Source organism: Molothrus ater, chromosome 4, assembly GCF_012460135.2.
Source record: "Molothrus ater isolate BHLD 08-10-18 breed brown headed cowbird chromosome 4, BPBGC_Mater_1.1, whole genome shotgun sequence".
NCBI classification, from domain to species: domain Eukaryota; kingdom Metazoa; phylum Chordata; class Aves; order Passeriformes; family Icteridae; genus Molothrus; species Molothrus ater.
In genome coordinates, this window is record NC_050481.2 from 58,412,102 (window position 1) to 58,434,112 (window position 22,011).

The 22,011-nt window shown below is 35.3% G+C and overlaps 1 protein-coding gene across 2 annotated transcripts in view; it reads left to right on the forward strand.

Annotated features, from left to right (window-relative positions):
* RAB28 (RAB28, member RAS oncogene family) overlaps nt 1-22,011 on the forward strand; it is a 63,707-nt gene that overhangs the window by 15,610 nt on the left and 26,086 nt on the right. For both annotated transcript variants that reach the window (XM_036382655.2, XM_036382654.2), the window contains exon 4: nt 5,845-5,974. In XM_036382655.2, coding sequence (XP_036238548.1) covers nt 5,845-5,974 — 130 coding nt within the window. The remainder of the gene's footprint in view (nt 1-5,844; nt 5,975-22,011) is intronic.

Sequence of the window (22,011 nt, forward strand, 5' to 3'; positions counted from 1 at the left end):
TACAAGAGAGCTTTAAAATATGGAAGTAACTTGAGTGAAGGTTGCTACATAAAAAGTGTGTGTGCCTATGATGTGCCCTTGGTCAGCATGTGTGGTGTAGCTGGGATTTTAAACATCTTGTTTATAAAGTACACAAGTTGTACGGATACAGGTAAAGCAGATTATTTGGATCTGCTGCAGAAATTGTGTTTGTCTGTGTATTCTTCAAATCTAAATAATTCAGATTTAAAGTACATGTGTGGGATTGTTTGTAGCATATCTATGGCATGTGTTGTGCCTTTATCCAGTATTTGCAGATGCCCATAGCCTTGTGTAGATTTCCATCTATTTGATCATTGTGAGATTCAGAAATCATAAGCTGCTAAATTCTTATTTTTGTGCTCAGAATTTAAAGTGTATGGTAGGCCTACTTCTGAAATCCTATGGCCAGCTGGAGATGGAAGTTTAGAGAATCTCCAGCAACTGAAAAGATTATGGTCTGGAGTTCACCTGATCTTGGTTGAAATTTGATCAGAACATCACCAAGAGTAAATGGAGTATCCATCTAAACTTCACTGCAAAAACTTGCCATTAGAGGTTTCCTTCTCTCTGAGAGATGAATCAATTCTCTAGGATAGATTTTTTGGTTAGGTTACTGTTAAGATGCCATATTTTGATTGAGATCCCCTATTTCTTGTGCCATGTTTTAAAAAAAGAATAGCAGATTTGAGCATGAGAACTTTCATTGGTTGCATTTGGAGGAATTGCAATTCATTTCTGTCTTTAAGCAGTTGCTTTCTCCCTGCACGTTTTTCATTTTTTCCTCTGATATTGCTCATTTAGAACAATGTGGTTACTGCATCCTATCTTGGTAGCTGAACTTTTGTGGTGGGGCAGAAGAACTCTGCAAGCTGTGGAAAAGAAGAGTCCTTTGTTCTTTATAAATAAAGGGTGTTAATAATCAACACTGAAAGCTATTTAAAACTACCACATTTATCTCAGAATTGAGAGATGCTGAGAGTAACTGTGTAGTCAGTTGCCACAGCTATACTGATAGGGAGTAAATAATTCAATTATGGCAATATAATCACTTAATCACATGTATTTGAGTGTCCATGTCCTCAGTATCAGCAAAGACAGGAGTGGTTAAGTATGTGTGGACTGTAAGTTGCTTTCATTTGCAAAAAACTCTGTTTTCATCTGCATGTTTCTGCAATAATTAAGTTGCTCTTGACTAAATTAATATTCTGTGAATAGAAAAAATACTCTAGAATTTTGTCGTGACTTATTTTATAATATTAATGGAAATTTGAAAGTTTAGTTCCTTGATGCAAAAGTCAGTCATAGGATGAGGGTAGCTGAGGATAAATGAAGAAGAAAACATATGTTTTTAATTATTGTTTTCTCTAGCTTCCTTTTATTGTGACAGATCTTGACATAAACTTGGCATGTCTTAAATTTTGATTATCAGTACAAATATATTGCCTGGTTACAACACGTCCGTACTAACACTTCAGTTTTGAAATAAGGCTGCTGCTGTTTGCATGGTAAATCTTTCAGAAGTACTCCCATAGCTTACCTATAATTGCTGCCCCTACCCACATATCTAGTTTAAATTATCTTTAAGATCTGGCATATGCTACATCATAAATTGGCTTGTTAATAGGAGTACTGCAGACTCTACTTTCTCCAGGGAGCAGCAAATAATTTCTGCAATATTTTCAGTTTCCAGTGACCTATTTTTGAAAATGCTCTATAATTCCTAAACAAAAAGCACTCACATGTGCACTAACATAGACAAAATGTCTCTTACTAGAGTGTAATTATGCAAGCAGGGACTATTCACCATGTTGCTGGAGACTAGAGAATCAATGTGCTGTTCTTGGCATGTCGTCTACCATGCATTTCAAACCTTTTTCATCACAGGGAAATACAGTACTTTTGTGTAAAAATGCCAACGTTAATTTTCTTCCTTAATTCCTCACATATAATAGGGAAACAACAGTTTCTATGCTGTCTACTTGGTCTGTACTCCACATACTGTAAGTTTGTGGAAAACATGATGTATTTTTTTTTAAAGCAGTTGTGGAATTTCTCTGTTGAATAAAAGAAAAAGATGAAATAAATTTTAGCCATGGAGTTGTGAATAGTCTTTCATTAATTATCTCTATCATACTAAGTTGTTTATAGAGTGCTGTTGTGGTGAAAATCTAAGCAGAAAGTATTCTTTATGACCTGGATGCCATGCTGCCTTTTTTTTTGCATCTATATGATGTTATACCTGCCATCTTTGCTTTTTGAAAGTGCAGCAAATATTGGCAAGACTAAAAAAAATGTTCAAGAAAAGAATGTGCTTTAGAAGCAGTGTTTTAGATCACAGAGAAAAGGACCAAAAGGAAGTGAAGTCAGCTCTAGTTGCAAACTTTGTTAACTGATTTCTTTGATAGTAAATCCACTGTGAATACCCTTTCATCCAAAGGGGTAGGTAGGCTACAGTTGTCTAGAAGACATGAAGCAGAGTAGAATTTTGATGAAGAATTGGTTAGAAAGAGTTGGCTAGCCTTAAATGCTCACACTTTCTTATTTATTCTCCATCAAACTCTGATTAGTGTTGAAGATTGTTTAGATAATCTGCTCTTCTACAAGCTGGTGAAAGAACTTGACAGCTGGTGAAAGAAGCATTGCCATTTGCTCTTTCCTCATTTACAACTTCCAGCATTATGGCTGGTGGTTTTTTTACCATACCTATCCTTTAGATTGAGTTTCTTTTCCACTGAGCATTTAATAACTTAAGTATGTCCTTCCTAGAGCAAAACTTAGATCGTGAGACAATTTAATTTGACAATTTAATACCAAGTGCCCAGGCATTTGGGTACTTATAAAAATAGTCAGGAGAAATTAACTGAGATTAACTTAGAGGTGTAAGATATTAAGTAATAGATTGTACCAAAATTGGAAGAGGGAAGTGGATGTTTAATATTATATTTGATTAGTAAAGAAGGAAAGATAGCAAGAGGAAAGTTGGGTGTCATAATTCTTTATTTCCTTGAAGGAACTGATGAAAGCTGTTCCTCAGAAATTAATAGCAACTATATAAATATAAGGAACAAAAAAATCAAGTTTGCCAAGGAGTTGGTAACATTGGAGGAAACAAGATAGATTGGTATTGCTGTCATAAGAAAGTAGGAGTTGGATGTATCTCAATAGGATCTGTTGCCCTCCTTCAAAGCTATCCATGTGTAATGACTTTTATCAACCTTCAAAAATTTTTTCAGTGTTTGTGTACACAACTGTTATAAGTGGTGTAATTCAGAGCTTTGCTATTCTTACAGTCTCCATAGGTTTTTTTGTTTTGTTAGTTTGCTTGTTTTTAGTACTCTTGCTATAATCTTGCTGTGAGTTAAACCTATCTCTACATGTTGTATTGATCACAGATTTGTAAGAAAGTGCAGGTTGGAAGGTTGTCAGGAGGTTGGAGTAAAACACTCTAAGTAGGGTCAGCTGAGAGATGGAGCTAGGCTGCTCAAGGATCTACTGAATCCTCCCTGTCAACTTCTAAGGATGGAGACTGAGCAACCTCTGGTCAACCTGCTTTATCTTCCTCATGGTGAAAAAGCTTTTCATTAGTTATGGTTTGAATTTCTCTTATTTCAGCTTATGCCCACTGAGTTTTATCTTGCTGTGCACTGCTGTGAAGAGTCTGGCTCCATCTCCTTCATTGCTTCCTCATGGGTATGGGAAGGCTGCTTTTAGGTCTCCCCAGGGCTGTTTCCTCTCCATGCTGAAGAATTTGGGTTTGTTCATCTCTTCCTCATAAAACAAGTGCTCCAGCCTCTGATCATCTTGCTAGCCCTCTGCTGAAGTTACTCCACTTTTATCTTGAGGGACCTAAAGATGTGTTCTGACTGGATGTGTTCTTTTAGATATGATCCAACAAGTGCTGAGTAGAAAAGTTTGCTGGACTGGTGGCTGTACTTCTGCTAATGCAGCCCAGGATCACATTGGCCATCCTTGCTGCCAGGGAATGTTGCTGGCTTGGATTTGGCCTGCTGTCTGACAAGACCTGCAGGTCATTTTCAGTTGCTCTCCAGCCAGTCATGTATTGCTCCCCTCAGCCTGTATTTCTCATTCCTTCCCAGCTGCAGGACTTTGCACTTGTCCTTGTTGAATGTTGAAAGGTTCCTGTTCCCCCATTCCTTGAGCATGTCTACATACCCCTTTGAGGTAACCCTGCCCTCGGGCACATTGGCCAGTCTTCCCAATTTAGTGCCTTCTGCAAGCTATGTATAAAGGCATACACAAAGAGAACTCCTGTTATCTTTTCTTGAAACTTGTACCAGCATTATCATGCCTACCATAAGTCATGCGTTTGTTGAAGCAGTCAGGTTTTTTCCCTGCTTTTTTCATGTAAGTCATGGTTTCCAAACCTATGATACTGTTACTTGTTTCTTCTTAATAGTACCCTTTTAAGACATTCAAGTCCAGAAATGGATGCATTATTTCACCTGGAATGTTTTAGGCCAGTGTGATATTTGAGAAACAAACTCAACATATTCAGCTGTGAGCTGTAACTCCTTGATCCTATTATATGGAACCTGCTACAGAGCCAGATGCTTCCTATTGTGCACTTGATTATTGCTTCCTTTGAACTTGTCATGGTATTTATTGAATTGCATCTTATTATTTTTACGCTGTTTGTCATCATAAAATCTGAACTCTCCTCAAATAGTCTTGCAGTCTATATTAATTTGTATCAAATGTGAAATTATTAAGTAGGTGTACATTCTGTTTTGTGATCTAAGGCACTCCTTATCATCTAAGGCTCTCCTTTTAACTATCAGTTAAAACTGGGCCCAGACAAATGTCTGAAAAACTTGAAAAATCTTTTCTATTGAGAGTAGGTCATTGACTCAGCTATTTTTGTATGGATCTTGCTGTTTTTTCAGAATATTTGTGAAAATTTCATGTGAGAAACAGTGTGCAGATGTATGGTTTTTTTGCCAGGTGTGAACTCCTTGAGAACAAGTGTGCCTGAAACCAATTCTGACTTTACTCATCATTTAAAAGATACTGACCTTATTAGGGTGTAGTGGAAAGCAGGAGCAAAAGACTCAATAAGATCTGAGAGATGATCTTAGAATTGTGGAGGGGACAGGGATGACATTTGGACTGTTAATAGGCTGTGCTTTATAATATTGAATATTTGTGCTGAGGAATCATCAGAAGTGTCTGCTTTAAGTATTTGTCACCTGTAGCTTGGCCCAAAACCTTGGAAATATATGGGACTCCTTTTTGAGTTCTCACCATGTCTTTAGGTTCTCTTTTGAAAGTTTAAAGCTCGCCAATACTTCTTACTTATCTTCTGCAACACTGAAGGAATGGAATCTGGCCTTTATCCCCAAAAGGCAGCAGAAACATGACAGACAATGTGCAGAAATGTATAATTGAAATGCCTTTTTTTTTTCTTTCAAAAAAGGGAACATTGAAACTACAACTAATATTTGTTAAAACAAAAGACCTTCTCCAGTGTAATTTTTATCTTCCCTGTTAGTGTGAAATGCTATTTTGGGTTTCTCATAAAGCATATGCAGTTTGTAATATTTCTGATATAAATAATTGTGCTCTTGACTGTATTGCCATTTATTTCCTGAAATCTGCATTTGGAACACATGAAATGCAGGAGAAATACTGTAATAATGTGTATAGTGTAGAAATTTATAATTCCTTTAACTGACTCCTGAAAGATATGATGCCATTATTTGTTACTACTCTATTCTATGACAATAATAATTTAGACTGCTGCAAATCTTACCATGTTAAATTCTTTTGCAATCTGTAACATTTTAAACATGTCTTTTTATTTAGGGCATTCTCTTGGTTTATGATATTACCAATGGCCAGAGTTTTGAAAATTTGGAAGACTGGTATAATGTGGTAAAAAAAGTGAATGAAGGATCAGAAACACAGCCACTTGTGGCCTTGGTTGGAAATAAAAGTAAGTTACTCATATTTACTTATAATTGAAATACTCTGGATGTGGTTTGCTATTAAAGAAATGACATAAGGTATATATATTTGGCAAAATGCAACTGAATACTATCTTGTGTGTTATTGCTGTGTACAGATGACATATTTGGATATACTTCAGGATTATGGTTCTGGGCAGATAGGTTATGTTATGGGGCTTGCTGCATCATGCTTTGCCTAGCCTGCAGCCTCTCTCAGCAGCACACAGGAGGAGGGAGATCACTTGCCTGTGTTTGAATGTGATAGACCCCAGGATATAGCCATGGCAGTGGGAAACTGGGGAGCATTTCTGGGTGTATTAAAAGGTATATTTCATGGTTCTGTATGTGAAGAGACTGCTGCATTAACTACTGGTATATGTTTAAAAAACTACACTATGCATTAGGCATAATACTTAGGAATTGCTTATCAGACTTTTTTTTTCAATGTTATCTGTAGTTGCGCATATCAAGTGATTTGTGTTGTTCTGGGATTTTTTTAACCTCCTTTTTTTTGATCACATAAGTATAATATAATGGTTTTCTTCTGACCACCAAAACATGTCACTTTATATAATCATCACTTAGATAGTTTCCTAATTATATGGATTCCAAATTTCCCCATTTCCAACAAAAAAATCTTACATAAACATCCTTATTAGCATATCTGATGTCTTGATCCTGGCTTTCTTACCCCTTTTTCTGTTGAAGCAACATATAAGAATTTTAGAAACAAAATGGTAGAAGTGGATACATAATTTTTAAACAGTATAAATACGTTATTTGAACAACAGAAAAATATTTCATTTTTTTTTCACTTTCCAAATAATTTGTTTCTATGTTACAGTGACCATGTCATGAACAAACCTGAGAAAAGGACTTAATCCAGCAAGCTAGAATTGTCTAAAATAATTTGAAAACAATGTAGAGACAGCACTTTAATTCAGAACCATTAATTGTAGTATTGCTACAGTGATGCTGTAACATTTTATTATATTAATTATGAAAGACTAATTTCCTGTGAAGAAAACAGAGAAGGTCTTGGAGTTACAATATATAAATTGTAAACAGAGAAGGTCTTGGAGTTACAATATATAAATTGCATTTCTGAAAGCATAACACTGACATGTTGTACTCTAGCAGACCAGAGTCAATAATACAAATTCTGTTGAAATTCAAATGAAAAGTATTTTTCACTGGTTTCTATTTTACCCTAAATTTGGACTTCCTTGCTGGAGTTCTGCAAATGTTACTAAGTATTTGCAGTAAGATACACTGTAACATAGCATAAAAAAATGTTCCTTTGTTGAACTGGCGCAATAGGTGCAGAAAATGATACATTGGTTTTGATTTGGAGATGTTTTATTTCTGTTTTTTTTCAAATATACATGCCCACAAATATATATATATATATATATATATATATATATATACATACATATATATATATATATATATATATTATATTTTTCATATCCGATGTTTCATTGAGAGCATCTGGAAGTAGAATCTGGTTTCCTAGGTGAGTTTTTAGACAAATGCTGACACTGACTAGAGAAAGGTCTTTCATTTTATGGAAATAGCAGCTGAAGGAATTGCTTGCTGCCTTGTTTTCCTTCAGTAGCTGTATATAAAGAAAAGCTGCAAAATATTGATTTCATGTGATGCTAAGGATGTTTGTTGCTGTTGCACGTGTTGAGCATGCAGGGGATACTGCTTACAGAGGGATGTTTTTGCTTTTTTTTATTTCAGCATGATAAAAATTAGACTTTGAAAGTATATTGCCTTCCTGAATTCTGTAGTAGGATAAGAATATCTAGGAGGGCTTCCACCCCAATACTAAAAATTTAATAGTAGGCTCCTCTTGTTACATAAATGGAAAACAAGGTGTTTATACAGAAGCATGGTGTTGACTCTCACATATTATGAAGAGATAAAACTACTGGTACTAGCAAATTATTAAGGAGGAATCACTCTGTTCAACTTCTTTGTTTAGTAAGTGATAAAACACTCATATACAATGCAAGAGCAATAATAGGTTAAGAGCCAGGAAAAGCCATTTGATGAATTGATGAACTTACTTGACCTCATGCATCATTCAGAAGAAATACTCCAGTGAGTGGTTTCTGTCTCAGGATTGTACTTGGTTTTTTTGAGCTGTACATGTCTTTTAGGAAAATATCCAGGTAAGCTCACTGAAAGATTAGAAATGTCAATATCCACAGGCAAGTTATTCTAGCACTTAACTTTCTTTCTGATAAAAGCTTTTAAAATTTGCCAAGAATGCAGTTATTTTCATTCATAGCATTTGGAAAGCTTTGGGGCCAGTCTTTAGATACCTTGATAAGAATTTGGAAGCTCAGCCTCTGTTTTGAAACTTTGGCTTAAAGTTAGTTACTTAACTTGGCCTGTCCTTTGTCTGTTTTCTCTTAGTAATACTGTCTGAAATACATGTGTATTTTTTCCATTTTGGGGGAGATATATCTGGATTTTCTCTAGGGAATAAGCTATAGCTTGTAAGAAAACAAAAATATTTCTCTATGTAATATGATACAGAAAACTGTACACTTGAATTCTATTAAATGAAAATAATTTCCCTGGGTAATTTTGTCATTGAAAACAAATTATTTGATACCTAGCGGTATCTGGTGCATAATTGTTTACTACTGTTAAGTCATGCAGTTTTATAGGTAATTTATTAGTGGTTTCTAGTATCAATTTGTAGTCATTTAGTTAAATGTTAAGTTTGTGGGGATTTCTTTAGTATTCCATAAAACTTGAAGAAATTGTTCAGTGCTGATTTAAATGAATCAGTGCTTGTTTTCACTGTTCTGGTTTATTGTGCATTGCAGTAGATTAGCAACATGAGCACAGTAGGCTGCTGTGTCTGTTTAAAGCATGGTAATTAGCTTCAGAGTGGTGTCAAGCTATTAAAATGTCCTGTTGTGATTGAAAGAGGTTATGATTTACTCATGAAACATTGGAAGGGTAATTTCTACTTAAAAAGCTCCTATCAGTTGCTGGTATCTCATCTATCAGAGATTTATTTGAAAATAGTAGAGCAGTATGAATTGATACCTAAATTCTGGAATTCTGGACCTTCCCACCTCTCTTTTTTATTTTCCCTTTTTTTCATCTTCTCATTTTGTTTGTTTGTTTGTTTTGGTTTTTGTTTGTTTGTTTTTGGTGGGGTTGTTTTTTTTTGGATGAAGGCATGTCATTGCCCACTAATTTATTCAAAAAATTGGGAGAGCAAGAGCTTCAGAAATGCAGATCTCTGTTGTAAAACCAGGACTTTATTGAAGCTGTCTGGGTTCCCTCTGTGTGCTTAGTTTCAGTTTTCATTCTTTTTTCCTTCCTGTACCTTTTTCCTTTTTTTTCATAGCCTGTCCTACACATTTGATCAGAGAGTGGAAAGCTGATTTGAATCAAGATCTCGCCCAGACCTGCTTTCTGCACCAATGTTCAATTATCAATTGTCTTTCCATAGATTTTTGTCTGTGCATTTGATGAACAACAGAAGGAATTATAAAATTTAATGTAGAGATATTTTTTTCCTATTAATTCTAAGTCATAAGATCTTAATAACCCTGAGCTTTACAGCTGACACTGAATCTTGAAATTGACTTCCTAGTAGTTTACGTTGTGTTATTTTATTCTTATTAAATACAAAGTGTATTTGAAGTGTGCTTTGTGTTGCTAGTACCACTTGCTTTGCACTGTTGGCTGGGGAGTAAACCTTACTGTTAATTTTGACTTTCTGTTTTAGAGTTTCTATGCAATAACTCAACTTTTGTATATATGCTGCTGTCAAATACTCTGATTTGTATGGTGTAAATGAGACTATAGTTACCAAGTGAATGAATTGTGTTTTGTGCACTTAGGATCATTGCTTAAATTAGGTATTGATAAAGTTCAGTGATCACAATGGATCTTCTAGTCATTAAGTGTGAATTAGAGAGGGTTTACCATGTTTCATATGATTGATGTGTTTGCTTCCTTTCTACCTTGATGGCTTTATGTATTTTCTTCTGTACTAATCTACAAGCAGTCTCCTCAAGTGTCATACCAGCATTTTCAGTGGATATATTGTAAACAAAAATTAACCCAGGTTGCATGGGAGCTATACCCATTTGATTTATAGCTACCAAGATGGTCTTAGGGCGGTGGTTATCTGTAGCTTATGTAGGGGGTAGGAATTATCAGGTACTGGTGTATAGTGGCTGGATGAATGATTTCTGTTCTTAGAGATATTAACCAGATCCACTCCTCAATAAAGACTAATAACTCAGATTTTTAAACAATCTTCATGACAGATGAGGGCACAGAGGAGAATGCATCAACACTAATTAAGAATGCTGACTGTTTGTTCGTCTTAGCCGTGATTAATTGATCTTGCAGTGCTATCTCTGAACAGGAAGTGGGATGCTGTTACATTGTGAAGTTTAAAGGTTACATTTTAGGGTACCCTTTAACTTGCCCTTACATACAACATAAAATGTTTTTACCTATCTTATCTGAGCACAGAAAGAAACATTTTCCAGCCCAGATACAAATTAACATTTGGTGTTTTGTGTATTAATGTGAATCTGGCAATCATGGGACTTGCCCAGTTTGCTTTTTGACTCTGTTGCTGCATTATATACTTAGTCTCCCCCGTTGTGCTCATAAAATGTCTTCATTAATACTCACTTTGATAATCTATTTTATTTAAATTCAGAGCTGTGCATTCATTCTCTTGTCCCTCCCAACCTCCCCCAGTTTTCTGTTCTTGTTTCCCATGGGCTTGCCCTTTTAAGGTCCTTCACCTGTAATTAAGACAAGTGTTGAGCAGCTAATGCAAAGACCCCTGTTCTTTGGAGTCTTATGCCTGATTGAACTAAAGTTCCTGTATGCCCAGCAGCAGGTCTGGTCACCTGAGCCTTACACATGCTCTTGGGATGGGAGGTACTATAAGTACTACTTACATATAGAGACTCCCTTAAAAAGAAAACCTTGTCCTGTGCTGCAATCATTTTACCAACTCATTTGAATAAATGTAGAATGATGATACCCTGTTTTAAAATATATATAAAATGTTTGTCTCAACCAACTTGTAAGATTAATAGAAAATTGCAGTCCTATGGATTTGTTTCAAAGGTCAGGTAACTTTATTAAAAATTACTTTTAATAAGAAACTTAAATTAATGGAAGAGAAAACCACAGGTAAAAATGATCTTTTATTTGCCATAATATTATATTTCCAACCCAGTATCTCAATATGCTCTGTATTACTTTAGCAGTGGGAGCAACCTAAGAGCACACACATTTTTGAGTGAAAAAATTACCTTGCTTGTCTGAGAAAGCATTTGTCTTGCAAGATTTTGATCCTAAATCATGCTTAGCTTAGCATTAATAGGCCTGAGTACCATACATGCTAAAGAGATCTATTAAATTATGTCTGTTAAATTGCCATGTGGGCAAGTCTGCTAAACTGTGATTAGTAGACAGCTTGAGCCTCAAGTGCTGTTCTTTGGAGAGGATCTGAGCTTACAGAACTTTACACAGAAAAAAAAGAAAGGAGGTTTATTGCTCTTGCGTAGTATTTACCTTGCCATATTGATTGTCTGTGAAGGGAAAACACCTGGCAGGAAAGATTACAAGGATCTGTGCATATGTATTCCATTCTGGCTCCAGTCCTCATGTGACTTGCTGTGATAAATATATCTGTTGCAAAGGGCTGCAAATCAGCCCATGTTTTACTACAAGCCTTCTTTCAGAATCCTTCACTAAATGATCTCTTAGATAAGAAGGCAGTGGACACAGAAGCTGATTAGCAACCTGGTTAAATGCAAATTTTTAGACTTCTGGACTTCTGTAGAGTGCTGCAGCCATTATTGAAGCATATATACAGTATAGTTTTTGATGCTGAATCCTTTTTCTCATGCTGCTCAAAAGATAATTAATAATCCTTGTGAAATGCCTATATTCAGCCCAAATAGCATTAGTTAGTTGTGAGCTTGTTTTTTCACTTGTGTTCTGCTGCATTCTGGGCTTCATGACGGAGTTGAAGTTGAACAATATACACAACTTGCACTCAGAAGATATGTTACTGTTGTACTGCTTGTCTGAGTTTGAGATTTGTACAGCTAGACAGAGTCCTGATGTAAACAGGTGTAGTTCTATGAAAATCAATGAATTTGCATTCAGTTGAACCGGGGCAGTTCAGATCTGTGCGAACTATTTGCAGAAAAAATGTTTTCTCATTTGCGTCATACAGTGCTTTTACAAGAAAGTGTACAAAGAATAGTCATGAACTAATTCAACTAATAAACAGTTTTTATGCTACACTTTTTTTTTATTTTAGTGACAATGAATAAACTGGTTTCTTCTTCCTACATGTAAAATCTTGAGGCTGCACTTGAGATTTTTGTTTTGTGCCCTTGAGTTTTGTCTGCTATGACTAACCAAGAGCCACAACCAAGTTCAAGGACCTGGTAGACAGTTGTTAGTGCAGTTGGAACTCAAACACCAGTGCTACAGAAGTACCAGTAAATAATATATTCTCATTCCCTAACAGTTATGCTTAAATTGAGAAAAATCTGTAGAGATGTCATTGAAAAATGCAAATAGAAGTAAACTGTTTAAATACAAAGGTTAGAACAGTATATGTATCATATTTTTATAATAATACACAAATGAAATGCTGAGAGATCTCTTACTGCTTCCATGGATTTTGTCTGTGGTTTATTTAGCAATGTAGACATACGCCCAATAAAAAAAGATGCTGCATAAACTATAGTTCAGGCTGAATGTGCTTCTGTTTTTGGTTTAGGTAGAAATGTTTTTTCTGGCTGCGTCCTTCATACTTAGGTCTTCTTACAACAAATGAAAGCCCTTAATTGTACCTAAGGGAATAGTTAATCTACGGTGGACATATGGTGGACAAAAGCTGAGTCTAGTAAATGAAAAAAATTATAAACAGAAAATGTGTGAATGTCTGCACAGTCTGAGAGTCATGGGAGATATTGTGCTGTTGGATTGGAGCTTATTTTAGGTTAATTTGCTATTCTTTTCTATCAGTGTATCAATAGAAGTCAGTGGAGCATAATATACATAGTTTTAAAACCCAGTCAAATTCATGTCTGTTTTATTGGATTGAAAAAAAAAACCCAACTATTTTTAAAGCAGGGCAGAATTTCTTTTCTTTGCTGGTTGTCCTGCTTCTACCTTTGCCATGTGACATAAATGCAATTTCAATTTCATTAGTGGAGGGAAACTCTCTGAAATTTTTAAAAGTTATAACATTTGATTGGGGGTAGTTAATCAGTGTTAACCCTGAGCAGCTCTTGGGCTTTATGGATTCAAGCATTATATGTGGTTGCACTGCTCCAGCAAAAGGTTAAGTATTAATGGAAAATGTTCACAGCTCTTTTACTCAAAGAAAACATGTTACTTGTAAGTTTGCTTTTGATTTTACTTTTACAGTTACATTGAATGTCTTCATTCATTTAGCCATCCATAAAGCAAATATTGTTGCACATGCAGTGGATAATAAGTCTTTTTAGGACTACTTGTGTGGTATGTCACAGATCATTAACTGCAAGTAACCACCTGACTTGAGGGAAGTCTGGAAGCATCATTACAGTGAAGTAAGCTTTTATTTCTGTATCACTGCAGCACATTGATTTGTAGGAATGTCTCCATTAGCTACTGTGGAAATATATTCTCATATATTATTATTGAAGGAAGCTGATGAGAGAGGATAACCAAATTTTGAGTGTGAATAGGGCATTACTATTAGGATTTTGGATAAAATGGAGAAAAAGACAAATGCTATTGTAGCATTATTTTCTGTTTAAAACCTAGAAAAGTCAGTAAACTAATATTTTTTAACAGCTTCAGAGTTTCAGAGTCAGACTGATAAGTGTAGTAACAGTTGTACAGCGTTTCAACTGAAATGCACGTAGTAGTTGAATATATTTAATACTCTGTATGGGCAGAAAGTGTGGAGGAGAAATTTATTCCTAACCAGCAGGGAAAACTTCGGCTTTTTGTACTGATTTCAATTAAAAAAAAAAAAAGAAATTAAGACTTTTATTGGAAGTAAGCAGTTATTATTCCAGTTCAATTTAGAGAATGAGGGATAGTCTATGTTAATATGGGGAATAATCATAATGGATAACCTTCACTTTCTTTGTGGTATAGTATGACTGGTGTGCATGCAGATTGAAGAACAAAGAAAAATTACAGGGAATGTATTGTATGTGTATTTTTAAATTGTGTAATTGTCAGGACATCATCATGTTTATTGGGGTTTTGCTAGAGAAGTGAAAATTAATGGTACCATTTTGAGTTTAGCCCACAGCTACATCTCCATTCCTGAGACACTGTGGGTTTATGATACCCATTTCAGTACAAGAACATGTGTCCTCTGCTAAATGTGTGGCTTCTTTTATATAGTTTTATGCATATTAAGCACTTATGGTTATGAGCTCTTTATTGCTCCAGTATTTGAGAAGGTATGTTTTGATGAGGCACCAATTGTGCTGCAGTTTCTTTCTGCATTCTACTTTGGTGTATTTTGTACATCATATTTTTTTGAGGGGAAGAATGGTATTTGAAAAAAAATAAAAAAGGTATGTCATTCCTTATGTGTGTCCAAAATGAGACTGTGAAGATGTTACCATGGGAGTAACTACAAAGCCATAATCAAACAGATCACCAAGATAAGTCTGCTGGTTAAATGCAGAGAGTATTATTGTTGTTATTTACACTCTGTGCTTCCAGCCATTTTGGTTTGAAGAACTTCAAGATATGCTTGTTTTCGAAGGAGAGGTTTAAGACTTCACATTAAATTCAGTTTAAAACCAATTAAGAATTACTGAAATTTGTTGGTTGAGGAGGGTACAGTACAGTGATGATGAATGGTAAATTAGTAATCTAATTTATTTATTTAAAATAAGTTTGTAAAAGAAGAGGCCTTTATGTACATTGCACATAATTTCTATTCCAAAAATACTGAGTTCCCTATGAAATTTTCATGACCTATGTTTGGTTTTTTAACTCTATTTTTTTTCAGAAGCAGTATTAAGATAAAAATTTTTGTTGTTTACATGGGTGTAAATTTACAGCACAATTAGTGAGCTACTCCAAGTTTACTCTGGTGTTCTCATGCTAGCCCCTAATTTATAATATTCTTCTGGATTACTTTTTTTAATCTGTATACTATGAGGGTTTTCTTTGGTTGTAAATATTGCCCAATATTTGTACCTAGTTATGTGTGATAACAGGACTATATTGTACTGGTATAATATACTAGTATGTAGAATTCTACAGATGGTAGAATTCATTGAAGTTTTGAAATATGTGTAGAGAAAGAGGAATAACATTAACTCTTTCTGACTTTGACTGGAGAACTCAATCATACCTAGGTCATACATTTAAAAACTGCCATCAGGACTATTGCTTTTTTTAATATGCTAAGCAAAAAGTAATTAAAAAAAAGCTATGGCCTAAATAGTTGAATGGAGCACACAGAACAGTAAAATGCCTTGGGAAAGGCTTGCTTTGGAAAAATCCAGGGATATAATCATAATGTGTATTGAGGACAGCTTTAAATTGTTGGATTTTGTAACCAAGCTTTTTTTTTGTTAGATAATGTTAAATTATCTACCACAAAAAAATGCTTGGTTACAAAATGAAGGCTGGAAAAACCAAGATTTGTACAGATAGCACACCTTTGATGCTGTGGACAGAAAGAGTGACCCTCAGTTCCTAAAACCTTACTTCATACATTTCCAGGAGCTTGATGTGTTTTGTTTTGGAAATGCCACTGTGATGTCTCATGGGATGTGTATCTTTATGCTTCTCTTCATTCTTCATTCTCCTACAGGCTTTGCTCCTGATGCTGTGGGTAGAAAGGCTGGTTTAGTTTTTGTTTTATTTTTCCCATTATATTTTCCATGATGTAGGCAAGCTTTCCCCTTAGGTATGACAGGACTTTGTGAGAGTAGTGCACCAGGAATACTGTCCAACTGGCAAATCTAAACTTGGGAGAAAATAACAGTGTAAGGCAAGCAAAAAAATCCCTCTCACAAGGCACCATACTGATCTTTCTGAATCTGTTTGGTTCTCTTGATTGAAATTTTTTTAGGGAGTTAGTTTTATATAAAAAAATGAATCTTTTTGATCAGAAAAAGTTATTTTCAGTGTAATATATGAGCCCTAATAGTTATGACTGATAGTTCTGAACTAGTTCAGCTGTAGAGAATTCCCAGAGTTTTTGAGTTTAATTAATTGTTTAATTTTAAGTATACTGTTGTGGTAGTTTATTTTAATAACATTACCTCATGTACTTGCAGATGCTGGAGAAAAGAAGCCTAGTCTGGTTGTATTGTAATTCTGCAAGGTTGAAAATGGTTCAGTGTGAAGAGTACTGACAGTTCTTTCCCAGTAATATTCAGTACTGCTTTAAAGTAAATTTTTAGAAAGCACTCCATAAAGCAGCTCTAAAACCTTTTATTTCTTAAGTTGTCTCAACCTGTACAGAAGAAGTAAAGGAAACAATATAAAGAAAGATTAAAGAGCAGTCATTGTAGAGATCTCTATTGCTAGTTAATATGCTGCCTAATTAATAATTGAGCAATTTTATTGGGCTGACTCCTAAAGTACATTTGTTAAGATGACCTGCTTTTACACTGTAAGTTTTGCAGTTTTGTTTTGGGAATGGTGTATACAAAAGATTATTAGAGAATGGTTACTGGTCTAGTTGCATGTTTCAGTGGTTGATCACTAGGGCAATAATGCTGGTTTCTGAGCACAGCCAGCACTTTTTCCAGCTGCTTTATAGTGATATCTTGAAGCTTAAAATGTAATCTATATGGGTAAGCCACAAAAGCCACTATATATTAAAGCAGACTCTGACAGTAAATCAAAATTGAACAGCTGGCAACACTACCAAAGTCATAAACTTATTTATTAAAAAAACTAAACAGAAGAATTATATTAAAAAGAGAGGAATATGTTCTACAGACCGGTGGATATAGCTTAAAACCTGGAAAGTGCTGCAGATTAAGGGCCCAATTTATGAACATCTGTTCTGGCAGTTTCTGTGAGATTCTCATGTTCTTTACAATAAAAGTGTGAAACATGTTTTTCCCCCCATACTAATCATGCTTTTCTGCAGTTCATAAAACTTGCATTGAGCCTTATGCAACTGGGCCTGTCTGCTTTACACACTTGCAGAGTAATTACTGTTCATGAAAAAGTACTATAGCAACATCACAATCCCACCATATACACTTACCCTCACTTGTTCCAAGCAGTCTCATTGCCTTCAAAAGCACTGAAACAAGACTGCAGTTTCCTTCATATTTTTCAGCTTAGAGCATGGCAATGAACTAATAATGGAAGCAGGATGCTAGAGAGCAAACTGGACAGAAAAATATCTTGTACATTGTTTCTCTAAAATTGAAGCATACTTACAGTCTTTCAACTGTTAACTCCCCTTATCTCTTAATTTTGAAATAAATGATAATAAAAAGATTATTTTAATTGTGATATTTACATGGAATAGGACCCTACTTTTTTGGTCGTATTGACAGATATGTGAGGGTAAACTTTAGCATCTGATCTGCTTTGAGAGGGAACTGAAAAATTAAAAGTTTAAAACTGAGTGTCTAGTTCCATTGTCAGTGGTACTGTTTGGCTTTTGACATCAGTGTGACTAAGATATGTTTCAGAGATTTTAGCCACAAGCCTTGTTTTGTAGTCAGGCTTGGTCTGCACAGCACAGAACATATTTTGTTCTCTATCTTTTGCTTCATGTCCAGTAATTCAGATTGAACTAGAGCAGATCACTTGGGAAGGCCATCAGTTTTTCTCTAAAGCAGTACAAGACTGCTAACATCCTGCCATTAGTAAACAAAGTCAGGCTCTTGACAAAGTCTGTGATTAGGGAAACCAATACGTAGAAGGAATACTGAGCAAATGTGCAATAAAACCACTTTCCTTGTCTTAAACAGATTATATTGCTTTATTGATGGAAATGGTTACTTTTTATTTGAATGCTTTGTTTTCATTTGAATTTGATTACTTTCACTGTGTTATGCCTTATTTATTAGGTTGCAAAACCCCACGTGCTTTTGTAGCTGTTTAATCTGAGGGCAACGCTTGCAGCTGAGAATTCTCAGGACAGGAAAATTTCTGTGTACCTTTTGGGTACTTTCTCATACATTTAGGCTCATACTAACTGGCAGTAGGGAAAAGAAGGGATATCTGATAATCCTTTGGACAAAGAAATGTCATGTAGCAGCAAGGCATTTTGTGTTTCTGTGCCATCCATTTTGGAACATTTTATAGCGTGGGGGAATCTCTGTCATGTTGATAGTGTGTATCCATTTCTGAAGTTGCTTAGCCAATTTTTTCTCCAGCTCACTTGTGGAATATTAAGAAACTATATTTCAGCAAAATGTATATTGTCACTGATAGTTCCTTCTGTCTTTCCATTGAATGATACTCTTATGATTAGTTTATTTGTAGTACTGAGGACAGTACTATTAGGAAATAAAACATAAAATGACTTATAGTATTTTAATGGCTCTGGAACTTAAGTTTTCATTTTGCTCTAAATACAAAGGATGAATTGGTGCACTCTGAATAATTTTATCTGCAAGTGGTGTTCAGTATATTAATGTCAGTTCTTAAAGCATGGTTTGTTTTTTTTTTTAATAGAAGGGTCAGACACATTAATGCTGTATTTGTTCTATCCTTGTGTTTACCTGTGGTAGATTTTTATTTTCAGCTTTTGATTTGTTAAAATGTACAAATTTAATTTGTATGCACCTGCATAAAATGTTTCACCTGTGACTGGGGTTTCATTTGTTTGACTTGATTTGTGCCCTGGATTTAGCAAGGAACTAACAACCCAAGAGAAATCAAGGCTTTGTATCATCAAAGACAATATCCCAGAGGCTATTGTCCCGGAGGAAACCAAGGAAGGGATCCAGGTTGCAATACTTTTTATTGGACCTGACTAGAATGTTATGGATTTCCGGTTTTGATTAGCTCAGATTTTCATATTTATAGTGACCCTTTTGTATGTGGGTGAGCAAGGGAGTCAAGCAAATGGCTGCATCACTGTAATTTTCCATCTGCCTCTCTCTGTTAGGCTCTGCTGTCCAGGCTGGATTACTTGTCTCTCTTATTCCACTTTTTCATCTTCTTCATACTCTTTACACCTTGTCCCTTGTGCTTGGTGCAAAGGCAATGCTCTCAATGTTGTTGGTTTTCTTTTCATCCAAAAATGACCAGGAAGTGTTGTGTCATCAGCCCAATATACCACGCTTTTGGTTCTTTTTCTTTTTCTTTTTCTTTTTCTTTTTCTTTTTCTTTTTCTTTTTCTTTTTCTTTTTCTTTTTCTTTTTCTTTTTCTTTTTCTTTTTCTTTTTCTTTTTCTTTTTCTTTTTCTTTTTCTTTTTCTTTTTCTTTTTTTCCTCCTTCTCTTCTCTTCTCTTCTCTTCTCTTCTCTTCTCTTCTCTTCTCTTCTCTTCTCTTCTCTTCTCTTCTCTTCTCTTCTCTTCTCTTCTCTTCTCTTCTCTTCTCTTCCTTACTTTGCATACTTTCTTACTCTATTAGATGTCTTACAGAAGTTCTAACAGCTTGTTTGAATAAACTTGATAGATGAACTACTAAATTCTTTTGGTTTAAGTAGTAGCTCTACTAGTGTACTGAAGAAGATTTCTTTTGGAGCTGTTACAGTCTACAGGGTGCATAATCCACATGAATTAATGTGGCATTTCCTTCATAATCCTGTGCATTTTCTGCCTTAGAGCTGCTTTTATGTTTTTTGTAAGAACTTTAGTAGAATGGACCTTTAAATATGTGTTAATATCCGGAATTGTTATATTGTCATAGTGTGCTTTTGTACTTAACATGTACAAGTAGAAATAAGCTTTGCTATTTTTATTCTTTCTGTGGGCTTTTTGTTAGAATTTTGTATTTAGTGCTGCGTATTAAGTAATTAGGCCAAGAAGGCAGAATTTTTGTGAGTATGCTGGTGCTTAAAAGTGTAGCCTGCTGTCTGGTGGGGTATTCAATTGGGCTTAAACCATTGCCTAGCTGCCCAGTTGCTTTGGTACTTTAAAAAGTGCCCCTAGGAATGCCTGCTTTCATCTTTCAGTCTCTCAGTATCATTGCAAGTGTGACTCTAATGTTTAATTCTTCCAAAGAGGATGTCTAAATGTAGGGGAACTTCAATTATTTTGATAACCAAGCCAGTAAAGATATGGCAATATTAATGAGCTAGTTCTGACTTGAGTGTCTGAGTTTTTTTGAGTTTCTAATGAATTTGTGAATAACATTGGAACCTGTGAAACCACTTCATTCTGGAATTAATTTTAGGATTGGTCCGAGGGAAAAGCATAGTAGACATCACAATTCTATTATATTTGCAAAACACAATTTAGTTTATTTTGCAAAATGTTTCTGAAGAAACATAGAGTTAACTTCTCTTTAGCTAATAAAATCACTTGAGTGTGGTGTGCACTTAGTGTAGGGAAACTTATTTTGTGTGTTTACTCTACCTCACTTCTTGTTCTGGAATTATTTTCCCTAGCATCAGCACAGCTGCATCATCCATTTCCACAGTCCTTTTAACCTCCGCTTTTAATTAAAAAAAAATTAAATCAAATGCTGTTTAAAGCTTCCCATTTAGTTTTGGGAAAATAAAAGTTCACATCTAGCTTAGACGTGTGTGAACAGCTGTTAAAAGCCACAAGCAAAACGATACTTATAAAAGTGGTGGGGGGAATTTTAAGAGCAAGCTGCCAGTTTGAATGTACTTTTCAATAGCTCTTCACTTTCAGCCAAATGGTTTTAACAATAATTTTCTTTGAAAAAAACCTTTTTTATAGAACCAGCAGCCCAAGCAGTTAGGCCAGTGGTAATAGGAGGCAAGTTGCCATTTCTCTTTAACTTTTTATGAAATTTTTCTTTGAATCTGAGGAAATTGCTCATTAGAGAGATTGGAGGGGCTGATGTCCGCCCATGCCCACCCACGTGTAAGTACATCTGTCCCCATTTGATTCTAATGAGGGATCTTGTTCATTGAAATTCCCAAGTTCCAAGACTGAGCATAATACTTCCCTTGTGCCATATTTTGCAAGCATTATAGTCCTGCTCATGATTTAAGTATTTTGAAGTAATAGGATTTCTCTTCTTTAGTCCAGGTTACTAAATCTGATTAAAATCAGTTGGACAGAAACAGGCAGAGAGTTTATCTGATGTGGAATATTTAAAGGAAAGAGGCAAGATTTAGACTTTTCCTTGTTCAGTCCACCTTCTGAAAGAGAAAAAGCAAAGAGTCGTTCCTTCAAGAATATTTTGTCTTTACTGATATTGGGGGTTGTGGGGCTAGAGTGTAAAATGCTCTATGACCCAATATCCATGTGTACATATCTCTGGGATTTGTTTGAGCAATTTTTTTTTGTCCTGTCGTGGCTGGTCTATTCCATAAGTGATACATGGTCACTGCAAAGCCTTCCAGAGGTCTGGTGGCACTTGGAGCAGGTGTGACTTGTCCCACCAGGTTACCCCATGGCAGGGCCATACTGAGTTGACTTTGCTTGAGTTTACTGTGTCAGTGCTTGATCAGAGCATGCATCTGGATGTGGAATTGTCTTCAGACAGTTGGGGAGCATCTCAGGTGTGGTCATTGAATGTTTTGTGTGGCAGCAGAGATGCTACTGAAGTTTCTTCAAAGCTGAAATTTTCTTTTTTTTTAATTTTTAATTGAGGTTGTAATTTTAATGTTGGCTTGTAATCTTAGCAGAATACAGCCTGTCATAACTGGTGCTGTCACTGGTCTTGATACTTGTTGCTTTGCTGTGTTGGGGTTTCCACACTTGTGGAAATACCTTCAGTATCACTTTTGCTCTCAACTGTGTGGCCTGAGGTGTGCAGCCAAATATTTCATGTTCAAAGGCTTGGTGTGGCATTCATTTAACACATCTGTCTTTGAAATATGCCCTTGTTGGCTTTGCATGGG